The sequence below is a fragment of the Typha angustifolia genome, chromosome 7, assembly GCF_048772165.1.
Source record: "Typha angustifolia cultivar Huaian chromosome 7, ASM4877216v1, whole genome shotgun sequence".
Taxonomy (NCBI): Eukaryota; Viridiplantae; Streptophyta; class Magnoliopsida; order Poales; family Typhaceae; genus Typha; species Typha angustifolia.
In genome coordinates, this window is record NC_133245.1 from 12,778,198 (window position 1) to 12,800,346 (window position 22,149).

General features: G+C 35.0%; 1 protein-coding gene across 2 annotated transcripts in view; it reads right to left on the reverse strand.

Moving 5' to 3' along the window:
• Positions 1-3,163: 3,163 nt before the first annotated feature.
• LOC140762776 (DNA mismatch repair protein MSH1, mitochondrial) overlaps positions 3,164-22,149 on the reverse strand; it is a 42,567-nt gene continuing 23,581 nt past the window's right edge. For both annotated transcript variants that reach the window (XM_073100721.1, XM_073100722.1), the window contains exons 14-22: positions 21,000-21,067; positions 20,143-20,316; positions 17,242-17,448; positions 13,190-13,446; positions 12,891-13,034; positions 8,048-8,105; positions 5,265-5,561; positions 3,857-4,564; positions 3,164-3,773 (exon numbers count right to left, since the gene is read on the reverse strand). In XM_073100721.1, coding sequence (XP_072956822.1) covers positions 3,546-3,773; positions 3,857-4,564; positions 5,265-5,561; positions 8,048-8,105; positions 12,891-13,034; positions 13,190-13,446; positions 17,242-17,448; positions 20,143-20,316; positions 21,000-21,067 — 2,141 coding nt within the window. In that variant the 3' untranslated portion in view covers positions 3,164-3,545. The remainder of the gene's footprint in view (positions 3,774-3,856; positions 4,565-5,264; positions 5,562-8,047; positions 8,106-12,890; positions 13,035-13,189; positions 13,447-17,241; positions 17,449-20,142; positions 20,317-20,999; positions 21,068-22,149) is intronic.

Consider the following 22,149-nt stretch of genomic DNA (forward strand, 5'->3'; position numbering starts at 1 on the left):
CTCAGTCAAACTTCCCTCGAATCCCATTACTTTGGCAACATTTATAACCACTGAGGAACTAATGTTTACAGTCTTATGACTTTTACTACGTACACAATAACCCAGCAAGAGAGGCTTTATGTTCTTGAACAAGGCATCCTTAGTAAAAAGATGTAAAAGAAACTGCACTTTTGATGTTTCTTTGTATTGTGAACCAAAGCCTCGTTGCAGATAGAAATAGATAATTACTCCTCGGTACTAGATGTTGCAAAAGTTTCTTCATTAAAATAACACTTTTTAGTATTGAATATTAGTCTCAGATAATTACACCTAGAACTCTTAAACTACTGTTTATTTATATATAGATTCCCTATTATACTTCATGGTCTATTTACCTCCTCAGTAATGTAGAATAACTTATGTTAGTTATCCTTTTAATTTTTTTTTTTTTATTACAGCTCCGTCTGGAGAAGTAGAATAAGGGGAGTTTATCCTGGATAAACCCCCACTATTTTCAAAAAATCTTGTCAAGATAAAACCCCACTTTATTTTAAAAATATTTGCCAGGATAAACCCCCAGTTTATTTCAAAAAGTCTTGACAAATTAGTATTAGAGAGATGGGATTAAAAAACAGGATAAAGTGAGTTTATTGGAATATATTTATCCCAGCTTTTGGATATCCCTCCCCTTTATCTAAACAAATCTAAATTACTAATTTGTCCTTCTCCAAAAGCAAACTTACTGAATTTGTAATATGCATCTGATATGACTATAATATATTAGAATATATTTCCGAATTGTAATGTAATTTTAATATATATTCACTTTTAAAAATAATTATGATATGATAATATAGTTACTGGAACATAAAATTATAAATTATATTTAAGTATTTCTTATCTTTTTATAATAAAAAAGAAATAATAAATGTCTATTTAACTTATACTATGAAAAAGTCAATAAGATCGATTTGATTATTTTCATCTCTAATCCCAACTACCCAGTCAAATACTATCTTATTTCATATTTTTATCTTATACTTATCCAAATTTTTTCAATCAAATACACAAAACTAAATTGGGATAAAAACTACTATTATCCAGGATATCTCACTCCTTTAATCCCTCTTCAATTTTTAATGCTCTAAGACTAATAGATAGTACTCAAATTGTTAAAACTTATATTGTATAAGAGTTCAAAACATTTCTCTTAAAATAATTACACACTTTGAAGAACATTTTACCTTTATTGTAATGAAAGAAATAGAAATTTAGATAAATTGATCATTTGATAATTTTCATCGACAGACAAACGAGCGAGAGATTAATAATTGAGAGAGTTAAAGTATACATCATAAAAATAAATAAAGAGCTTGCTATAAAAATAGACAATAGTTTAGAAGATCTAAGTATAATTATCTACTAGTATATGATCTTTTGGCATCAATCAAAGACTTTTCTTACAAAATTCATGTAGTTCCAAATAAAAAGATAGTTGACCAGCAATATAAAAGTGGAAAAAGAACAATGTTACTTAAACATATACCTAATGTACAAACAAAGCATTTCCAAGTATTCATAGCACACTTTTCTTGCACCATTTTTGTTTAACCAACAACTTCATTGGAAGCTTTTGGCAAAGCTTCCCAAATAATGCAAAAGACCAAGAAGATCGAATATGATATTCTTGAGTCTTGCAGGGAATATTTGTTCTAACCCATTGCTTGCTTAGCTTAATTAATGAAACAAGTTTGCACCCAAACAAAGAAAGGAAAAGTATCTCAGAGAGGATTTTTTATTGGGCAAGGGGGGAGAAGAAACCAAGATTACATTTGTGGGGAATGGTAGGTGCCATCTACCTCTTGGAATTCTAAGAGCACCTCCTTCCATTCAATGCAATAGAAGAATAACCAAGACCAAGATTGGAGGAAGGTTGATGGAATGAAGCCAACTTTGGTGAAGATGGATTTGTAGGAGATTCCTGCTGTCAGGAGTGCAGATGATCCGACGGACGGAAGGTGGGGATGTAGTCATTTGTCTCTTTAGGATAGTTTAATAGTAGTACGTGTTATGCCAACACGTTGACCCCACATAGCAACAAACGCCATTAGCTCATCCCATGTGCACATCGCCTACCGATGACCTACATCACTTTCATTCTATCAATACCACCCCACGTCAACTATAATCTTTGTATTTTTGTTTTTATTTTTTATTTTTATTATTATTAAAGTGTTTTTAAGAGTTTGGCATATTGCACCCCTATATAGAATAATTTTGGCTGCATTTAAGAAATTTTGTGGTACAAACCCTAATTGCTGCTCATAAATCGCTCCCTGTCCATCTTGTAAATGTTCTAGCTGTTTGGTTGCTGGAATCAATGGCATTGAGCTAAGTAGGTTGGAATGAGATTGCATATTCTTTTTCTTTTTTTCTTTTTTTTAAGAGAGAAATGAATTTAATTAAATTAAAAATCAAACTCGGATATAATGAGCCATTTTAACCATATGAAATATTATAATTTTCTTTTTATGCCATCCAATACGGTATACAAATTTCTCTCAATTACGGAAAAGAGCAAGACAGAGATATGCAACTAGTGGAAGTTGAACAAAATCGCTTTGAATAAGATGACTTTAGACGAAAATTTCCAGTCTATTTTTTTTTATCTTCTTCTTCTTCCCTCATCACGTGAACGTAGCCATCATGGAACACAGTATTAGCTCAAGGGTCACATCAAATAGGATCGAATTGGTTGGCAACGAAAGCTTCTGCTACCTATAAGCCGTTGATTAATTCACGCTACTGCTAATCCCATGTTCTGGTGATTAGATTTTGTAGCAAATCCTTATCAATCGCCTTCCAGAATGGAGCATCTCAGGTGAGTAATTACGTCGATGTGATAAATAGTACAAAATGATCATGGTTATAGAAAAGGAAATGCATTACGATGACTATATAGCAAATATTGATAAGAACACAAGATTGTGGCCCATGATAGGCCTAACAGGCCATGGACATGGTTGACATATTTGACATTTATAGCTAGAACCCAGCAGAGATTGGAGTCTTCGTTCATTACGCCACAACACCTGCAACACTCGGTATTTACCACTAAACATCTGAACTAAGATCAGATTAAGAATGCTAAACAGATGACTAATTTTAGACAGTGAAATGCATAATGGATAAGCATCGATGCGAATGTTGGCCTAATTCCCCTTGTAGGCATCTGTGTGAGAAAATATACTATAAATTGTTTCCCAACTGCTGCAAATTTCGCCACCACCAATGTTATGGCTATGGCGATTGCAGTAAATTAACTTTGTAGTGGTAATTACACATTTACATCAAGCATGAGTATCCTCTACTTTCATAGAAAGCAACAATGTGCATGCCTCTACTATTTGCAAAACTCGAGCTAACATCTAAGAGACAAAATTGGTGCCAGCACCATCTTTCGAGTGAGAATACCTACTGCTTCTAGGATGTAACAATCGAAACAAGAGGTGATGCTTGCTCGTCATAATGAAATATGATTGAGTTGGAAAAACGAATTTGGTTCATCACTGCAGTGCAAGAGCTTCCATAGGAAGTCCAGCTGAGCCAAAATTACGATGCTTACCATCAGCCTTATTTGTGAGTCTAAAGCCCTTTAAAGGAAGTTGGTTAATAAGGAGAGTCTCCAGTTGGCATGCTATGCTCTTCCCTGGCACTACAATGTATATGAACACTGCTTCCTGCATGCCTGCCTTTGATCGATGCGCACGAAGTCGGCCCACCAAGTCATCCGTCTGCAATTCAAAACTTTCAAAATCGCACCCCTTTAAAGCACAAGAAAAAGTATATTCTAATAAATTCTAGCACAAGAAATTACCTGTCCCACGTACAATTTCTGATCAGGTCTAAAGAGAACATAAATGCTGGAGGCACCTATTGTCGATGGTGGAGGCTGTTCCCTTGCTCCAACAGCAACACACACCACCTCGGTAAGTTCTGAGATGCTTTTCTTATTGTAAAGTTCTATCAGTTTCTTCTGGCAGATTATTGTAACAGCATTCTCAACTTCCTTCTGCAATATCTCCAAGGTGCTAGATGGAAGGTCTATGCCATGTCGCCGTGAATCAAACAACTCACCAAAGCTATTTACATGAGATTTGGGAAGAAGATGCTTCGCATTTGTAGTTGACATTGGGAGTACATTATCTGCATTCATTGCAACATACAGCTCTTCAGCTCTTGTAATTATTGTTTCGGGAATACCTTCGTTCAAAGCAGTTTGAAAGGCTAAGCTTTCTCTACAGACCCCATCTATTAATTTCCATGTTGGTACAACACACCCATCTATAACTTCTGTTCCCATTGCCTTGTGGACAGTATTTCTCGTCACTAAAGGCAAATCAAAAATGCCATGTAAGTGGGTTGATATGATACCAAGGCAGCCAATGTGATCGAGCATCTCAACTATGCTGCCAGCTATACAAGTTCCTTTGGCAGTTTCTGTGCCTCTACATATCTCATCAACAAGAACAAGACTCCTCGAGCTAGCTCGAGTGACCAGAGAACGTATCTCGGACATTTCGACCTGAGATGGTATTAATGAGTCAAAAGATGTCAATAGAATTTACTTTGTTCAAAATAGTAGAACAGATAGGAATTAGGAAGTGAATTGGAGTCCTCTGTTAGAAAGGTGAAGCTGTTTGACATGCGTAAACGGCGCGTGACCAAGCACTATGAGTAAATATCTGCAGCACTACATAACATGTAATCCATCTACCTATGAACAGTGGAGCATGATGAAAGGTAGGAGAAGCCATGCACAACAGACATGCCAACTCATAGTGGTGAAGTGATGCAATAAATATCAGAAACAAAAGAGAGCACTAAGCAAAAGAAGTCATATTCCTGAACTATCACAGAACAACATAAGAACCATAATTGGAATGACCCACTAATCAATAATATATACAAAAAAAGAGATCCCCAAGAAATGTGGAACACAATATCCATGGTCCGAAACTGACAAACTATAGAAGGAACAATGCTAAATGATATGACCATGTCCATACAAACTTGATTGTGAAAGTAACAAACTTGGTGGATATCCTCTACGTCAGCAAATTGGAATGAAGGCAGTGGTCGAAATATAAACAAATAAACCATTAAACCACAATTCAGTGTGAAGGAATTGATTCATTTTAAAGAAAACCAGTAAACAAATATCAGAGTAAAAACAAAAACAAATATCTAACAAAAGCATAAAATCTCAAGCATCTGTTTCACACCTGAAATGAGCTTTTCCCATCAGCAGGACTGTCATAAGCTTTGATATGCAACATAACAGAATCAAAATGAGGAATGACAGCTGATTCAGCTGGCACCATAAGCCCACATATTCCAAGTAAGGCAGCAGCACAAACTGATCGAAGTATACTGGATTTCCCACCACCATTTGGCCCAGTCAGAAGGAAGAGAGAGTGCATTTTTATATTATTCAGAACTGCATTGCCTCGAGCAACATCAAACCAGTAAGGAGACAATCCTGATAAATCCATTTCACATGTAATTTCTGCTGCTTTGTCCTGTAGTACAAATAAAAGTTTGTTTCATTTCTCAAATTTTACAAGAGAGAATCCAAGACACGAGAACAAGAAGTTTATCACAAAAAGCAAGATAGCACAAAAGCATGAAAACATTTTTTGAATACAAGAGCAGCAAACATTAAATTCAATTCAGTGAAAGGGTGTGGTGGGGGGTGGGGGGGTTCTACTCAAGATTGATTGGATCTGAATTCTTGAATCAGATGTGGTTCTGTCTAGGTTTCAGGGGAAAAGGCCGCAAAAATGTAGCAAGTAAACAAGGAGACAACAATAGGCTTGAGAAGTAAGATCAAGAATCAAGGTCAAAAGACTCAAAACTCAACATCAAGAATCAAAGACTATGTACCAAGATCAAGATTATTGCAATTCACATGTTTTGCAATCTTTCACAAATTACACCACACACAAGTTTTGGATCAACATGGGCTGCTGCAATAAGGACACAATAAAATTACGTCAAATTATATGTACTTAAAGTGGAAGCTAGAGAATTTAGGGTGAGCATAATAAATCATTTGGAATACTACGAACAAGAATGCATTACTCGGAGCAGTTTGTCCAGGAACAAAATGCAACAGCATCTTGCTAAGCAACTAAACCTTCAAGCAAGTTGAGAGAGACATGGAGACTCAGGTAAAGGATAGTGATAAAACACATACCAGTATACCACTATGCCAGTTCATAAACAAGTTCAGTAAAAGAGAGCCTCAACTAATCTGCAGAGGACAAGTAAATTTTGTACTACAAAGGGAGATAACATAATGGTCTCCAAAGAAATTTGAACAGTATCCCCTTCCACAAGATTTTAGGACAACTATAACATGAGAAGTTGGCTCAACAATCTGGACCACTTGGTGTTATAACTTATATCTATACTTTAACAGTTGCTACCTTTTCTGCACTATTGCCCCTTAAAGATTTATCAAGTAAGTCTTCAATTGCATCTCCCAGTGTGGTTTCATATTCATGTGTGTCTGAGCCTGTAATCCTACTTACATGAGGTCTTCCTAACACCCACCCCGAGGTTTAAAAGAGATAGAAAAGAAAAAAAAAAAAAAAAGAAGGATACCACAACAAAACCACACCGAAACAACAAATCTACTAGACTACTACATATATGTTCATAATGTAGCTCCATATAGTGATACACTATACAACTTCATTTGTCAGCCATTTCTTCTATTTTTTTACAGATCATATGCTGACATATCGTTATCTACTTAGCATATCTAGCACAGCAAAAGGGCTACTCATAATGAGATGGAATATGTATTTAGTAAAATGAGGAATGGTCAGAACACTCCATTTTGCAGCCTGGAAAATGGGAGGCCGCATAAGGAGAATACAAATAGGATGAGAAACTAATTTGATGAACCATGTGAGAATGTTGGGCGTATACAAGAAGCAGTGCCTAAGACCCCATTTGCCTTAGGATTATCCTTTTTCTTATTCTAGATTATAGAACACTACTCCACTACTCTAGATTACAAAGCAAATTATCTTTACTATAGATTAGAAATATTATTCAAATTATTCCACACATAAGCTCAATTATAATTTTACCCTTGATTTGACTATAAGTTATTTTAAAATTTCTCTCACCTCTCTCCTACCACCCATCTATCTCATTCCATAAACCAAAAATTTCTGCTCAATTTTCTCTCCTATATCCTCGCTTCTTACTCAAGTATGCAATAACATATCTACAAAAAAATTCAGATATCAAATTAAGGGTATCTAATTCAATTTCACACTGTATATGTACTTTTACCTTAACTTTATGTCACATCAAAAATAACTATTACACCACTATTATAGATTACAAGCAAATATTAGAATATCCTACTTTATATTAGAGATACAATTTTAATTTTTAAGAGTAAGAATCCAGAAAAGCTACTCTAATTATCCTTTAATCTCAAAGAAAACGGAGCTTAAATGTTTATTTCATTCCCAAAATATGTTTAGAATTATAATTTGACCTCAATAGTTACTCAAAAAGTTTAAGTTGTTAGAGTACAGGATTGTTTATCTTTTTTTTGCTGCCACTACTCATTTATGGGATTGGGACATTTTAATTGAACCAATAAATAGATTTGAATTAAATGAGTGAAGGTTTTATAATTTAAATGATAAATCTGTCTAGAGGGATTAAAAGTTAGAACTATTCTCTACCATAACAACTCATCAATTACTCTAAAATTTTAAATCCATCATACTCTAACATGAATGATACTCTACACTTTTCTTACATAATTGAGTCAAAATCAGGGCCACAGTTCTTCTATGAGTGACTAAACTGTCACTAAACTATGTTGAAATGTATAAAAAGTTGCAGGCAATGTATCAAATTACAACTAGTTTGTTACAAAATATGTAACAATTAGAACTAGTAAGACAGTAATAGTACCAGAACTCTTCATAACTAGCAAAGAATCAATCTCAGTACAACCTCACGTTCATAATACCTTCGAAAAGGACGAGCCTATTACTTTTGGAAACACCCATCCCCTTCGCCGGCCTTCACTGCAGAGGAACAGATTAAAGAAAAGGGATAAGGATCTAGCCAGAACTTTCTAGATAACAGCAATAAGATCAGATCATTGGCAATAGCTGTCGTGAAATTAATATCATATAACAAAGATTTATTTGATAAATACTGCTATCATGGGTTAATTACTACAAAAAACCTTGCAGTATCCAGCATATACTTCGGCAAAGATATTACAAGGTAGTAGGGTTTAATGCCAAGGCTGATGTTCACTTGGGGAAGGGTAAAATTACACTGAAGATCAAGAACAGTTGAACTAGAACCCAAAACATGATTTTTCATGTTCAATTAGGAATCACCACAGGTTGTCAGATTACATAAAAAATTAATTTTATTGCAGAAGTTGTGTTTACCTGGGAAGACAAAAAAAATCCACTGTGGATTCAACTATACAAAGGTTTAACTAGAAGACATCAAGATTAACTTTTTCACACTAAGACTATTCTGCCTTCCACTCAATATTTAACGAGATTATACACACTGGAATATAGAAGTTATCCTTGAATTAGTGCACATTTATTATCTCCAAGAGGAAAATAATAGATAGAAATCAGTCTTCCTTGGGATCGTAGATGAATCATCATACCATAGCGAGTTGATTGGCAATCAATGAGATTTCTACCAATGCAAGTATCACAGAAGTCAAATGTAAAGAGGAGACTTTGTAATCTCAAGCCTTATTTAGTTTGAGGCTAAGCCCGGAATTTGATTAGTTAGTCTCATTTTTTAGTCTTAATTTTTTAGAGAGTGAATTTGATTAGATATAAAAAAAAGATTAAAAAAAATGTTTGATTACTGAACTCAAAGCAAACAGGGCCTTATACTTTTATTAACATAGTGAAAAACCTAACAAAAAGGAACTTAATATCACATAGGTATTATAGGTAATTTTATACTGGTAAATTGTTCAAGGATTGTAGTGTTGGTGGCATGGAGCATGCCCGCCCTAGCTCGGCATGGCACAATCACGTCACACATCATTTGTACCATTGAGACAGTGCCACACCCTCAGGACATTCTTAAAAAGGTTTTGTGCCTCTTTTGTACTTGAAATAGTTTCAGTGGCTAAATTGAAGATAGTTAGCCTTAGATATTGGTGTAACAAAAGTAATTTTGTGTACAAATAAGAATACACACTAACCTAAAGGCACAAAAGAATCTGGAAGCTATAAATTGCATACATGTTTAACTCAAATTGATGGGAAAAACTGTAGTGACTCAAAGTAGATCAGCACCTAGAAGGTAGATCTAGCTAAATCTTTCACAAATTAGGTTCCAACTTGACAATTTCTCTACTCTTTTTTCTATATTTCAAAATTATGTAGGAAATTTGAAGGAAAACCAATATTTTGTATTCGTGGCTGCAATTATAATCAATAATTGCAAAATTTATGTTGAGATCCACTTGTATTAGTAACTCTAGATAGATCCTACAATTATTGAGCTCTAGGTAATGTTTTTTTTCCAAAAATCCCCTTAAGCTTTCTAATTTTAGCTCAGTAAAAAACAACATGGGGCTTTGGGCTTCGGCACTTCCCTGTGCCACATACCGATACCCCATCAGCATGATATGTGATGGTTGGTACACAAGACAATTGTTGCTTCTGTCCATACCCTTTCATTTCTCAAACCAACAGACCTGATACTAGTTCTAACTTCTAACCCAATTCTAACTTTACTAATCCTAAATTAACTTTCTTTAATTCTCATAGCATGGATTTAGCCCTATATATCTTATCTTTTCTTTCTCATGCACAAGCAGACCACCTCGCAGCTGCTGTCAGATTATGGACAAATCCAATGCACCTCTCATAGTTATAGACCAAGCACTCTCTCTTCTTTTGATTGCAGCTCACTCTTCATTCAGTGCCTCATATTTGAAAAACCCAAGCTAACAGAATTGGGAGCTTAAGCCGCCAGTAGACCAGGGCTCATACATTGCTGGTAATGGTTCACTGAGTGCCATTAGACTGGTATGCAAAGACTAATTTAACAGAAGAGATCATTATTATTGATTGATCAGTATTAGAGAATAGATTGATACTTATTACGGCTATCTTAAATGGCTGTCCATTTTTTATCAAGTGATTAATAAATCTAAATTTCCAATTTGAGAGCTAGGACTTAAAAACAACCAGTAACCATCTGTCCTTCCTGTAAGTAGATTTCCCATTGCTATATCATGCAAACTATAGCTATTAAAAGATGTAGAGATAATTCTACTTAAACCCTATGATATATTGCCGATTTCCACGTATACCCCAGAAACTTTTTTTAATACATATAAACCTCCTAAACTATTAGAAACCTCTCAAATCTTCCTTCCATTAGTTCTCCATTATGTTTTTCTGCCCAAAATTGTCACGTGACTCACACGTAAGTAGATTTGTGATTTTTCTTCTCTTATTTTTTTAGAGAAGAAAGAAAGAGAAATGTTAATGTAGAGGGGTATTTTTGTCTTTATCTTTTCATCAACGGTGTCAGGAAGTTAGAAGTTTTCAATAGTTTAGGGGGTCTCTATATCTAAAAAGGTTCAAATGGTGTATGTAAAAAATAAGCAATAGTTCGGGGGGTCTAAATAAGATTATCTCAAAAATGTAATATTATATGAATCGAGCGTGGTAATAATAAATCATAGCTAATGGAAGGAAGATTTGAGTTTTTTAACTCTCTCGTGTTGAGGCTTTACTTATTGCAAGTTGATTTATTTTAATGTATTACATCATAGCTAATATTTTAGCACATCTTTCATGATATTAGTTCATTCATCGAAACTATATATATATATATATATATATTCCAACACAGTAACCACTGTTATCAACTCCCTAAGTTCATAAAATTCTGAATCCTGAATCTTCTGGGAAAACTGGCGAATAAGAATCAATCACATGTTTCTTGGGAGCTAGTATACATTTAGGACATGCTAATATGCTGAAACTTATCCAGATGAACTGGTCTGAGCAAAAATTGGATAAAGCTTTCTATAACTAGCAACATTATAAACAACTAATCATAGCAAACTTCTTGTCACAAAATTGCTAATACAGTAGGTTGCAACTAAAACAGGTATTTAGTAAATAGAGAGAGAGTGGAGGTTATGAGAGTCAATGCATCAAAGGAATTATACAAGTAAATTTTGGCTTTTAGCTTTCCCTCTATTTCACAGAGAATAGCATCACTTTTGCAAACCCTCTATTTGCAAATTGCTAGGGCCTAGGTACACATCTCCATACCTATTTGTCACCTATTGTTTATGCTCACCCATTTATGCCGCTTCAACTGTAGCCTCTTCAAAAGTAGATAACAACTTTTAAGGGAAAACAATATTGTTAATAGCCAAAATTTTAATTATCATATCATTTACCGTGTACAAGTCCATCAGAGTTGCATCATCCATCTAGCTCCTAGAAGTTAGATCCTCCCTTAATTTCTTGGATTAATTCATCAGACGAATCATATTAAGTGGCTTTGTATTTGCAACAATGATATAACATTTCTTCCTGTTTGTTAGCTTCTAACCATAGTTCGGAATTTCGGTTTGGGTTCTGGCTTGGTAAAAAAAATGAAACATTTCAATCAGTTTCAGTAGGTTTGGCTCTAGTTTCGTCGTATCAGTTTGAGACTTCTTTTGATGAATAATCTTCTTTATCTTATCTTTCAATGCATCACACAAAATCTAATAACTTTTAAGCAATGAAGTTGACAGTGAGTCAAGTACAAGTTGGATTCAAGTCAAATTCAGCTTTGAATTTAAAACATACATTAAAAAAATTATTATTGTTGTTGTTTCATTTGGATGCTAGTTTCAGGGAAGGTTTGGATCGGATAGGACAGAAATGTGAAATGTTTCAATGAAATGTCTCAGTTACAAATGAAACTTCAAAGCATTTCCAACTTAACTATTTGACATAATCAATCTCGGTAATTTTAACTTAAAATTTCTATCCAATATTTCATACAAATCTACTTTCATCTCCTTTTAAAGCAATGAATAAGTAATACAAAAAAGTTTGATCTCCCCTGATCTCAATCATCAAATTGGTAAGTAGCAACACTAACATTTTCTTACTTCTTAGTTTATTTGGGAGGAAAAATAAAGAATTTATATAAAAACAAGTTACTTCTGAAAGAAACATTTGGAAATTAATCCATTTTATGCATCAGATTAAGATGATCGTGCACAATAATGATGTTCACGTGGGAAATGTTAAGCAGATGATCACATTTTTATGTTTACCTGATAACTTATTATCAGATATTCACTCTCTGTTACAGAAAGAAACTCCTAAGATAAAGCTTAGCTATTGGCATTTCACTATAGAACTTCTTAGACATTTATTTACAAAATAGTGTCTCAGATAACTTAATCCTTGAGCTTCGCTGCACATGTCTGATGATCATTTTGAAAATTACCAACAACAGACTTCCATCTCATCAGTCCTAGTAAAATGAAAATATCTAATGTTGGGTCAAAGCAAACAAAACGTCTGCAGTTGCTACAAGTCAAAATTGTAGAGTTGTAGACATTACATAGCACTTAACAAATTATATCAAAGGCCACTCCTCTCCAAGAAAAGATTAATAACAAAGATGATTTTATGTCAGAGATTAAACTAAACATATTGTAAACAACATGGTGAGATGCTTTTACATTTTTAACTTCATATTAACATAGACACAACTATACAAAATAACAAGTAAAGAAGCAGGAGTTCCATAAATATACTTAAAATTAGGTTCAGGAGAAAAGGCATTACCTAACATGACTAAAAAGTGCCTTTGATATGACAAGCAACATAGAAGAGAATACAAGAATGTTTATTTTGTTCTGCAATTCACTTGAAAGTGATCTTAATAGCTCCAGAACTTTATTCCTTGCCTTATCACAAGCTTCATAATACCTGAAAGAGAAAAAAAGAGAGAAAGATAAAAGCAAGGATGGTGGTGACAGCTAACATCAACATAGAGAACCATTACTTTCTATTAACTCCTTTAACTGTTCTGAAAGCCAATAAAATGTCTCAAGGAATAGTTGAAAATAATTGTAAATAATTACCGGCTTAAAGCACTCTCAACCTTGCCTGTTGTAAACCATTCCTCTCCAACCTTTCTACCTTTCGAATCGGTAGCAGATCTGAGCTGTTTTATCTGTTCCTCTCCAGGGGTGTTTGCCCAAACATTTGGCATAAAACGCTTTCCTTTAAACCAAACAGCTTCATGTTCTCTCGCATAGCATATTTCTCCCTTTGGACCTCCGAGAGGGGACATCACAGATTTTACTCTTGAAACAATTGGGAAGAAATCTTCCGTGACCTAAAGTATAATAGGATAGAATAAGAAAGCTCACATAAAAAAAAAGGGCACATGTCAATAATACAACAGGAATCAATGTTAAGTGTGAACCTTGAGAATACAAAATAAAGATGATAACATTGGTATTTTGCAAGTGGAGACTCCAACCAATGCAGGATATGGAAAGGGCAAGAGGTATGTAGGCTTACCCAACTTGCAGGAGAATGCTTTCAAGACTAATTATATAAGATAGTATGGTAGGTTTTCGTTTTCCTTATCTAGCTAGTTTAGCATCATCCATTCTAAGTACCATGAAATTCACCAATAATATCATATAAAACTTAGAAGAGCCACAGTAACTAACCATTCACAGTTAACAGACCATTACTTTTAGGTACCACCTAACATTTTATAAATACCATCACACAATAATAACATAGTCTATTCGCATTAGCCATGTAGATTAATGTATCGTCCAGACCTTCACATCTCCCATCATCTGCAACTGTGATTGGGATAAATAAGAGATATGAAATAGTTAATGCTGGTGCTGAACTGAAGACAAGATTCTACCCATTTGGGAAAATAGAACAATTCTTCATGTAGAAGCAAGTAAACCAAAAACAAAAATTGCTATGGAGTAAAATGATCTCATCTCCAGGATAAGAAACCCGAAGAGCAAATCAATATCAGCTCTAAACTATAACTGCAAGCACACTGACATTTAGCAGCTAAACTCTACCCACATACACTGTATGCTTAGTAAGTTGGTAAATGTCTTGGGAACCTGTCATGAAGACTCCAACTTCAAAAACTGTGCAGTGCGCTGATGGATACTAATCATATTATAGTATGTTGTGGTAGAGGCATGTAGTTCATGGCTTTAATATTTGGATTTTGCTGAGTTACAACTCAAACAGCCACAAGTAATATACTGGGAGCGATTTGGCATTTTTGTGTATCAAAAGTTGTTACTTGAGATGCCATATCAATTATTTGTCTTCCTAGAGTATATAGTGTATTATATTTCCTAGTCCTCTTCACCAGAGGGAAAAGGTTACCTGTTTCCATTCTCGAGGATTAAATGTCAGCACGCTTGCATGACTGTGTGCCATAGAACAGTGTATCTACCACCAATGTTGCATATCTATGTTTTATTGTACATTCTAGCTAATTCCCATTTTCATAGAACCTAGAAGAGAGAAGCAAATTGCCCCAGAATACTAGAACCGAGAGTTTCATTCATTTTATTCCACATTATATTTTACCTTTACGAGCACATCCTTTAGTGCAACCTTGATATTCTTTTCAATTATAGGTGTAGTAATCATTAAATATATAAACTTACAAGAAAAAGAAATACCATCACAATACCCATACAATAAACATTACGCACTAATTATATACCATTAGTACTCTTTCTACCATCAGTACTTAGACCAAGGTCTTAAGGATGAAAACTTATTCTATTACCAATATCATCATATATTCGACATCACTGTCTTGAATGACGCATCAAGAGGCCATCTTGGCAAGGCCGCGCCCCAGTCACCCACAAAATAGGACTGACGCCAGCAAAAGGTGGACACGCCGCCATGGCAGTCTTGGCAGGCCACCTTGTCACCTAGCAGATCGAGTGGCCCACTTTGGCGTTGGAGTGGATCAGGCGCCTTAGCTAATATGTCGAACACTATTGGATGCTAACAGGTGAACAACTAACCAATTTAGAAAAACAATCTCTCCTCTCTTCCTCACTCCCTATCGATCGATCTGAGCCCTAACCCCTCAAACCCACGTCTCCTCTCTCTTTGAAAATGGAGTGGAAAGATCATGATGAGTTGGCTTTTCTGCCTTTTTTTTATTTGAGAATGAACACTGTGTACTACCCGCTTCAAAAAGGATAGTTGATCGAACCGAAACCAACGTAAAGTTAACGAGCTGTCTAAAGATGCATAGGAGTATATGAACTTCTCTTCTATCGTTATGCAGTATTTCCACTTTTCTTCTTTCTTGGCGTTACCCCCTCTTGAGCTGGGGCAAGTAACAGAAGGTACCTTCCTTTTCGTGTTCTCTCTTTTCTATCTCTTCTCTTTCCTCTTCTTTGTTTCTTCCCTTTCACTTTTACTTTGTTTCATCTCTTTCTTCCATTTCACTTGTCTGTTTTTTCTCTATCTTCCCTGCTACGATAGCACAGTTGGTGTTTACTTCTTGATATGAGAATTCTGCTTAGTGTATTAAACTATTAATCCCCTGCTATATAGTTGTTCATCCTAGTTTCTACATGTACTACACTATTTGACAGCCAAGTTGTGCCTCGTTTTTGTTCATCGTATTGGATAGTCTTTTAATTTTTCAGCTAATTTAATACATAGTCTATATTTGTGGTCGAGCAATGTTTCCTTATCCAAGTCATCATTTTATCAACACCAAGTCTATCGAATTTCATTGATTTTGATTATGTTATTTTTTCTAGTCGTGACAATTTTGATCAGGTTATTTGTTATTATGGTTGTGAATTGTGATATGTCATTTAGTACTTTGGTGTAGTGCACTATTAAAAAATTTATATATATTATATCAGTGCTATTATATATCATAAAGATTATTTTTAATTTTTTTATATTAAAAATGTTAAACCATCTTAGCGCCCACCTTTTGCTTAGGCGTTATGCAGTGAGGTGACCATTCGCCACCTATGGCCGCCTTTCAATACAATATTCGATATTACTAAAAAAGTGAACAAAAAGAAAAAAAAAAAAAAAACATCACCACAAATTCACACTTTGAGGCAGTGAGCAATAATGTTTTCAAAGGCAGCCGCGAACAACGGGCAGTCACCCCACCGCCTAGCGCCAAGGCGAAAGGCAAGTGACAAAGCAGTTTAACATTTTTTTTAATATAAAAATAATTATATATGGTATATTTATAATTTTTAATACTAATGCTAGTGATTTACCTATTGTTGTCAGTAATTAACACAGTTAATAACTAATTAGAGAAGGAACCTACTGTTACTGTAGCAATGAAGAACACTGCCTATGGAAGGGGGAAAGAGGAGAAATGGAAAAGGAAAACCGGGAGAAACCTATTGTTACGGCGGCGACCTTTCACTCTCGGTGGCCAAATTGGGAGGTGGTCACTAAGAGAGAAGGGAAGAAATCAAATAAAGGGAATAAGAAAGAGAAGAAAAGAAGAGTTTGAGGGGTACCTCATTTGCTGCCGTTAACTTCTTACTACCACTCAAAGATGATAGAGAGAGGGAGAGTTTTTAGGGCTCAGAATGAAAGAGTGAGGGAGAGAATTATTGGATTTTTTTTCAAAATGGTTAATGTGTTAGGCGGTTAGCAAATAGTGAATCTGACCCAAAAAATTGAAATCCATCTCATTGCAGGCTGACCCGCAATTTCATTTAGCGGGCCGCTCGGCCTGCCATGCGGCTTGGCGGTCCTCCAAGCACAGCCTAGCGGCCAGGGGTCGGCCGCCTTTCCTGTTGGCGGGGCAGCTGGCATGCTGCCCCGCCATTGCCAAGTCATGCTTTTTAAAACACTGCTGAGCAATTACTTATTTGCCACTAACACCTCTCGCCGAATTGCCTAAGTACCTAGGTTGCAGGTCTTAACGAAGGGGAATGTTCAACTATTAGCCTACTACTAGCATAGATAATAAATTTTACTCAAGGAATGGTGCAAAGATAGTCTCTCTATGACAACATTCTAATTAAAATTGAAGCAAGAGCATTTCATTCTCTAGTTATACAAGAAAAGATACTTAAAGCAACCAATAGATGTAAAGGCAGAAAATGGTTTCAAAACATACTGCAGTTGACAATGCCTCGGCAGCTTTGTCCACTTCAGCGAATTCCACCTCAGCATGGACCCTTTTAACACGACCTTTCCAAGAGGACTCCATATCATCAAAGAACTCTTGAGGAATGATATCAAATGAGTTTATTTTCCGATCACTTTCTCCATCCAGAGAGATTATCTCAGATATTCTTTGTGAAATCAAACTGCATTCACTAACCTAAATATGAAAACACATCATATTACACTTCCGAAAAAGAAATTGGTTTTGGGCTAAAAAGAAGTCCCAGAAATAAATTAAAAGAAGTAATGAAGAAAAGGAACATGCAAAGGATTAGCATAAGATAAAACACAAATAGAAAATGTTCACATCAAAATTTGGCAGAAGACAAGTGCAAACAGCCTACAGAGTGTTGTGATGTCTTTCTGTTATAGATATCATAGTACACCTAGAAAATCAATATATATGTATGCAGCATGCCCTTCATGACTAGTTGAATCCTAACCACAAATCATTTGAGGTTTGCTGAGGAATTAGCTGTCAAGCTGACCACGAGAGTTCAGTTTATTAAGTATGATACAGAATCATAAAATTGAGTCATATCAAACTTCATTGTTTCATATTTCAAGGACAGACCTAAATTTAGATTGTTACTGTATCGCACAATGTAGCAGGACTGCCAGCAGAGCTCATTTTCCAGCACACAAATCTTCTAGCTTTAGGATTTGTAATTTCACTACTTCATAAACAGGAATTATTGAATTCCATTCACAGAAAAGAATAATAATAAAACAAAAGTTTCATTATTCTTAAAATGAAATTATTCGAACCTTGTCAAACCTAAAATTGAAATTAGTTTCATTTCAATGTCTTCAAGGTTTTCTGTTTTCCAGTAACTTTTTACTGCCGCATTTCTATACGTGCTAACAGTGACACTGTCAATCCCTATTTCCCAATTTCATATCCAGTGACTCTTACTTCTTAATTCAAGGCCACGACGTTACAATTTTCAGTTCTTTTTGACACTGATTATTCCTTATGGTTAATGTTATCATTCATGTCATAGAAAACAACTTATGTTGGTTTTACGTTTGACCAAATAAATTGCTTTGTAACAAAAGTTCCACCTGAATCATGTCGGAATACACAAAAGGCATGTCATATTTCTAACATTGAAGAGAAATTACATTAGTACTGTGATGTGGTTTTCATAGAAGAATATAGCCAATATACATTGATATGTGAATGGAATTTTCATAGAAACAGATTTAGGATGAGATAAAGATTAATTAGGATGAGAATGCAAATTAGGTCTAGGATTCGTGATGGCTTCAGACCAAACCTCTGGAATGCTATGAAATATGGAACAAAGTTTAGACCGCTCCCAATATGGATCAGCCATGGCCGATACATATCCAAACCAGAAACCAGTTTATTGACTAGTTTTGAGTTAGTTTCAGCCAGATTGGCCAAAACTGACGTGTATCAGATGTGGCCAAACACCAATTGGTACTGAAAGCCCTAAACAGGTCGGATCAAGTCTTATAAACAGAATCAGACTGGCAGGGACATCAATAATCAGTATGAAGACTTCTGCCAAGCATATGATAGATGACGTCAAAAGGAATGTTGTATTTATGTAACATAGTATATCTCACATTAAAGAAATTTTGTATTTATATAGGATAGTATATCTCATAAGGATTTGATATTACAAGGATTAGTCTACCATATTTCAGGTTTTAAGTTTTGTAAAACAATATTGTCTATTCATGATTAAACACAGATATCAACACAATCAAAGACACCTAAACACTTTGTTCTTCTGTCCTGCATCACCGCACCATATACTTACGCCCTTAATAGCTGAAGTCGATGATACCTTGTTGGAGAAGCTTCTAGGTTGTTTCAACTTTCAACCCTCAATAATGTCCTTATTTCTCAAAATCAGAATCTTTAAACACCATAGACATTGATTGCATTGCTTACATGATCAGCAAGGTAGTACTACGTCTCAAGATATAAGCATTGATCTTAATGTCCCACAAAAATATTTTGACCAGCAGAGGTCAAAAACTTTTGCTGGTCATCTTTTCTGGACACAGAAAAGTCAAACCATGACAAGTACAGGAAACAAGAAAAACCCGAAGTCACTTCTTTCCTCCACAATGGAAATTTCTCCATCCAGCTGTTCTCTCAACTCTTTCATTGAAGCACCTAAGCGGCAAAGTCAAATTTTGCTTCCCATGTCACTTTCCGTCAACCTTTTTCCACCAGTACCCCGAGAAATATACTCTTATCACACAGCGATGTAGATTTGTATTTATTTAGCACTGCCTGTTCTTTAGTGTGATAAGTAAAAAAATTGCTCATGCAATTCATCTTCCAACCTTTCAAGAAATAATTCATTTATTATGCTCTGTTTTCCCTAGTCCGTTTATGTCAATAAAACTCACAGGGCTGCTGTGTCACAGTTTAATTAATGTTACTACTGATTTTTGCATTACTACACACTAATGAATGAAAATCTAGTAGGTAAAATATTGATGATTATTCCTGCATAGTATTGTCATTATTATGAAAAAAAATGACCTTTGAGTCAATTTAGTGTCAGTCTCCAGATTTAGAGGGCTTATAATTGACTTAAATGCACAAGGAATTGAGCCAACTTTCTCCCAGCGACCAAAGCCATTGCAACCTACTATAATGTGTTTTGCTCACAACTCCATCAAACAATGCAATTTCAATGATAAAAATTAAACAAACAATGAACTTTTGTGGAAAAAAGCAAAAAGTCGAGCAGAATTTCCTAACCTCACATAAAAGCACAAAATTAATAAAGAAAATAAATAATAAAATGGATAAATTTAAAAAAGTAGAATATCAAATTCTAGTAGCAAAACAAAAACTTACTAGTATGTCATATTCAACTTTTAATCCAGTTGCCACCCAAGTAGGTTCCAATAATATAAACAGGATAGCTGAAAGCTCAGCATTTCTATTCATGTGCAGAATTTCATCCATAGCATTCTTTATTCGACAAAATTCAATGTGATTAGCCTCCTTGGACTCGAGCAACTTCACAAGCTGCAATATCACACAAAATGTATAGGTCTACATACTAAAAAGTGTAAAACGTCCAAAGAAAATGAAAGCATATTCGCCAAATTTAGAAGAGTGCGTGCATATGCTTGGTAACAACTGCATAACTTTCAAAGAGAAGCAGGTTGACCACTGATTCCGTAACTTTAATTTCTGTGCTGTCAGTTTCGACTTTCAAATCAATAATTTAGATGGCAGAGTCTGAGGAAACAGATCGAAGACAACTCACTAGGAGAGTGCAAGCCTCTTCCTTCTTATTATAGTAAAAGTTATTTTGTCTTATTACAAGAATGAAAGGAAAATAGCATTGAATAAGCAATATCACAACAAAATCTTTTTAGAAGTCATGGAAGTTAAGGAAACAAAAATAAAGCAGGATAACAAAACATATTTCCCACTTCGAATTCTAACGTTCAAAAAGTCAAAAGAACATGGAAAAAAAAAGGAAATTCAAGTGAATGAAAATAGGCTAACTCCCAAGTAATGACATCCTAATATCTGCTAATTGCTAAATATGATTGTGAGGGCCATTAAAATTTAAAAGAACTGCAAACCACAAACTATAGCCTATTAAAAGTATATTGACTAATTTGATATATAAAGATGAACAAAGGCTGAGGAACAGTAAGATAATCTTCATTCTGCTGATTGAGAACCCAAGGTACAACCTTTGCTGCTGGCATGCAAGTAAATTCAGGAATCGAACAATTTATGTTGCTCATGAGCCTGCAAGCCTCTGAAATGAAAAGCTAAAACTTAGAAGGTCACAGTAAAAGATAAAATAAATAACATTCTACTAAACAGATCAGAGCATAAAATTCTCAAGTTGGCACAATATAAAAGTCAAAATAACATAAGAATTCCAAGAGCAAGAAAGCCTTAATAGGGAACAAAATTTTGAAAAACTACATTGCGGTAATGAGTATTGAGTAAAGAATTATCATAAGCAACGAAGCCCTTTTCCTAACAAATAGTACAAATCAAGAATGCGAAGTCTCCAAAAAAATTATAAAATTTTTCATTTGGCAATATGATATCAACCCTCTAAAAGTTAGTGTCAAAACTTTTAACAAAAGCAAAATCGGAAAATAAAGGGGATTCACTACAAGGCATGTAGAAATAGAACAATATATGTTCTAGGTTTAAGTTTACACTCAAGAAGCCCAAGATCAACCCCTCCAAGTTGTCATGAGACATGGCCTTAGGTCACTAAAAGCCAAGTTTTTAACTTTAAGAACCGAGAATAAAACCTTATTTAAAGTGGCAGGTCAAGAAAGAGAAAGGAAAAAAAAGGAAAATGGGAAATATCTGCCCAGCTATGGGGGAAAGGAGAGGAAGAAGGCCCACCCAGCCTGCAGGAAAGGAGAGGATAGCCCACCTAGCAATGCCGCAAAAGAGATAACCTACTTGGCTGTGGAGAAGAAAAGGACAACCCAGGTATCTATCGGAGAATGAAGATAAGTTACCATCTGTGGGGAAGAGAGAAGGGAGAGGAGAAGATAGAAAAGAGGTTATAAAATCTCATATTGTCAGGCCCAACATTATTCTGATTCATTCTGTCCTTCATTCCTGCTCCAGTAAAATAGATCAGTTTGGGTCTTGGTATAGGTAGGTATGAATTAGATTTTATTTGACTCAAATCCCAACCTTCCTATGACTCAAAGGCTTCAAATAAAGACAACCCCCACAAGGAAGGTTTGTAAGAGTTCAATTAGGAAAGAAGTATGAATGAAATTTATTAGAGATCAAATCGAAAATATGATTCTCTACTAACTTGGTACCTTCCAATGTGGTTGACTATTACAAGACTAGAGATCC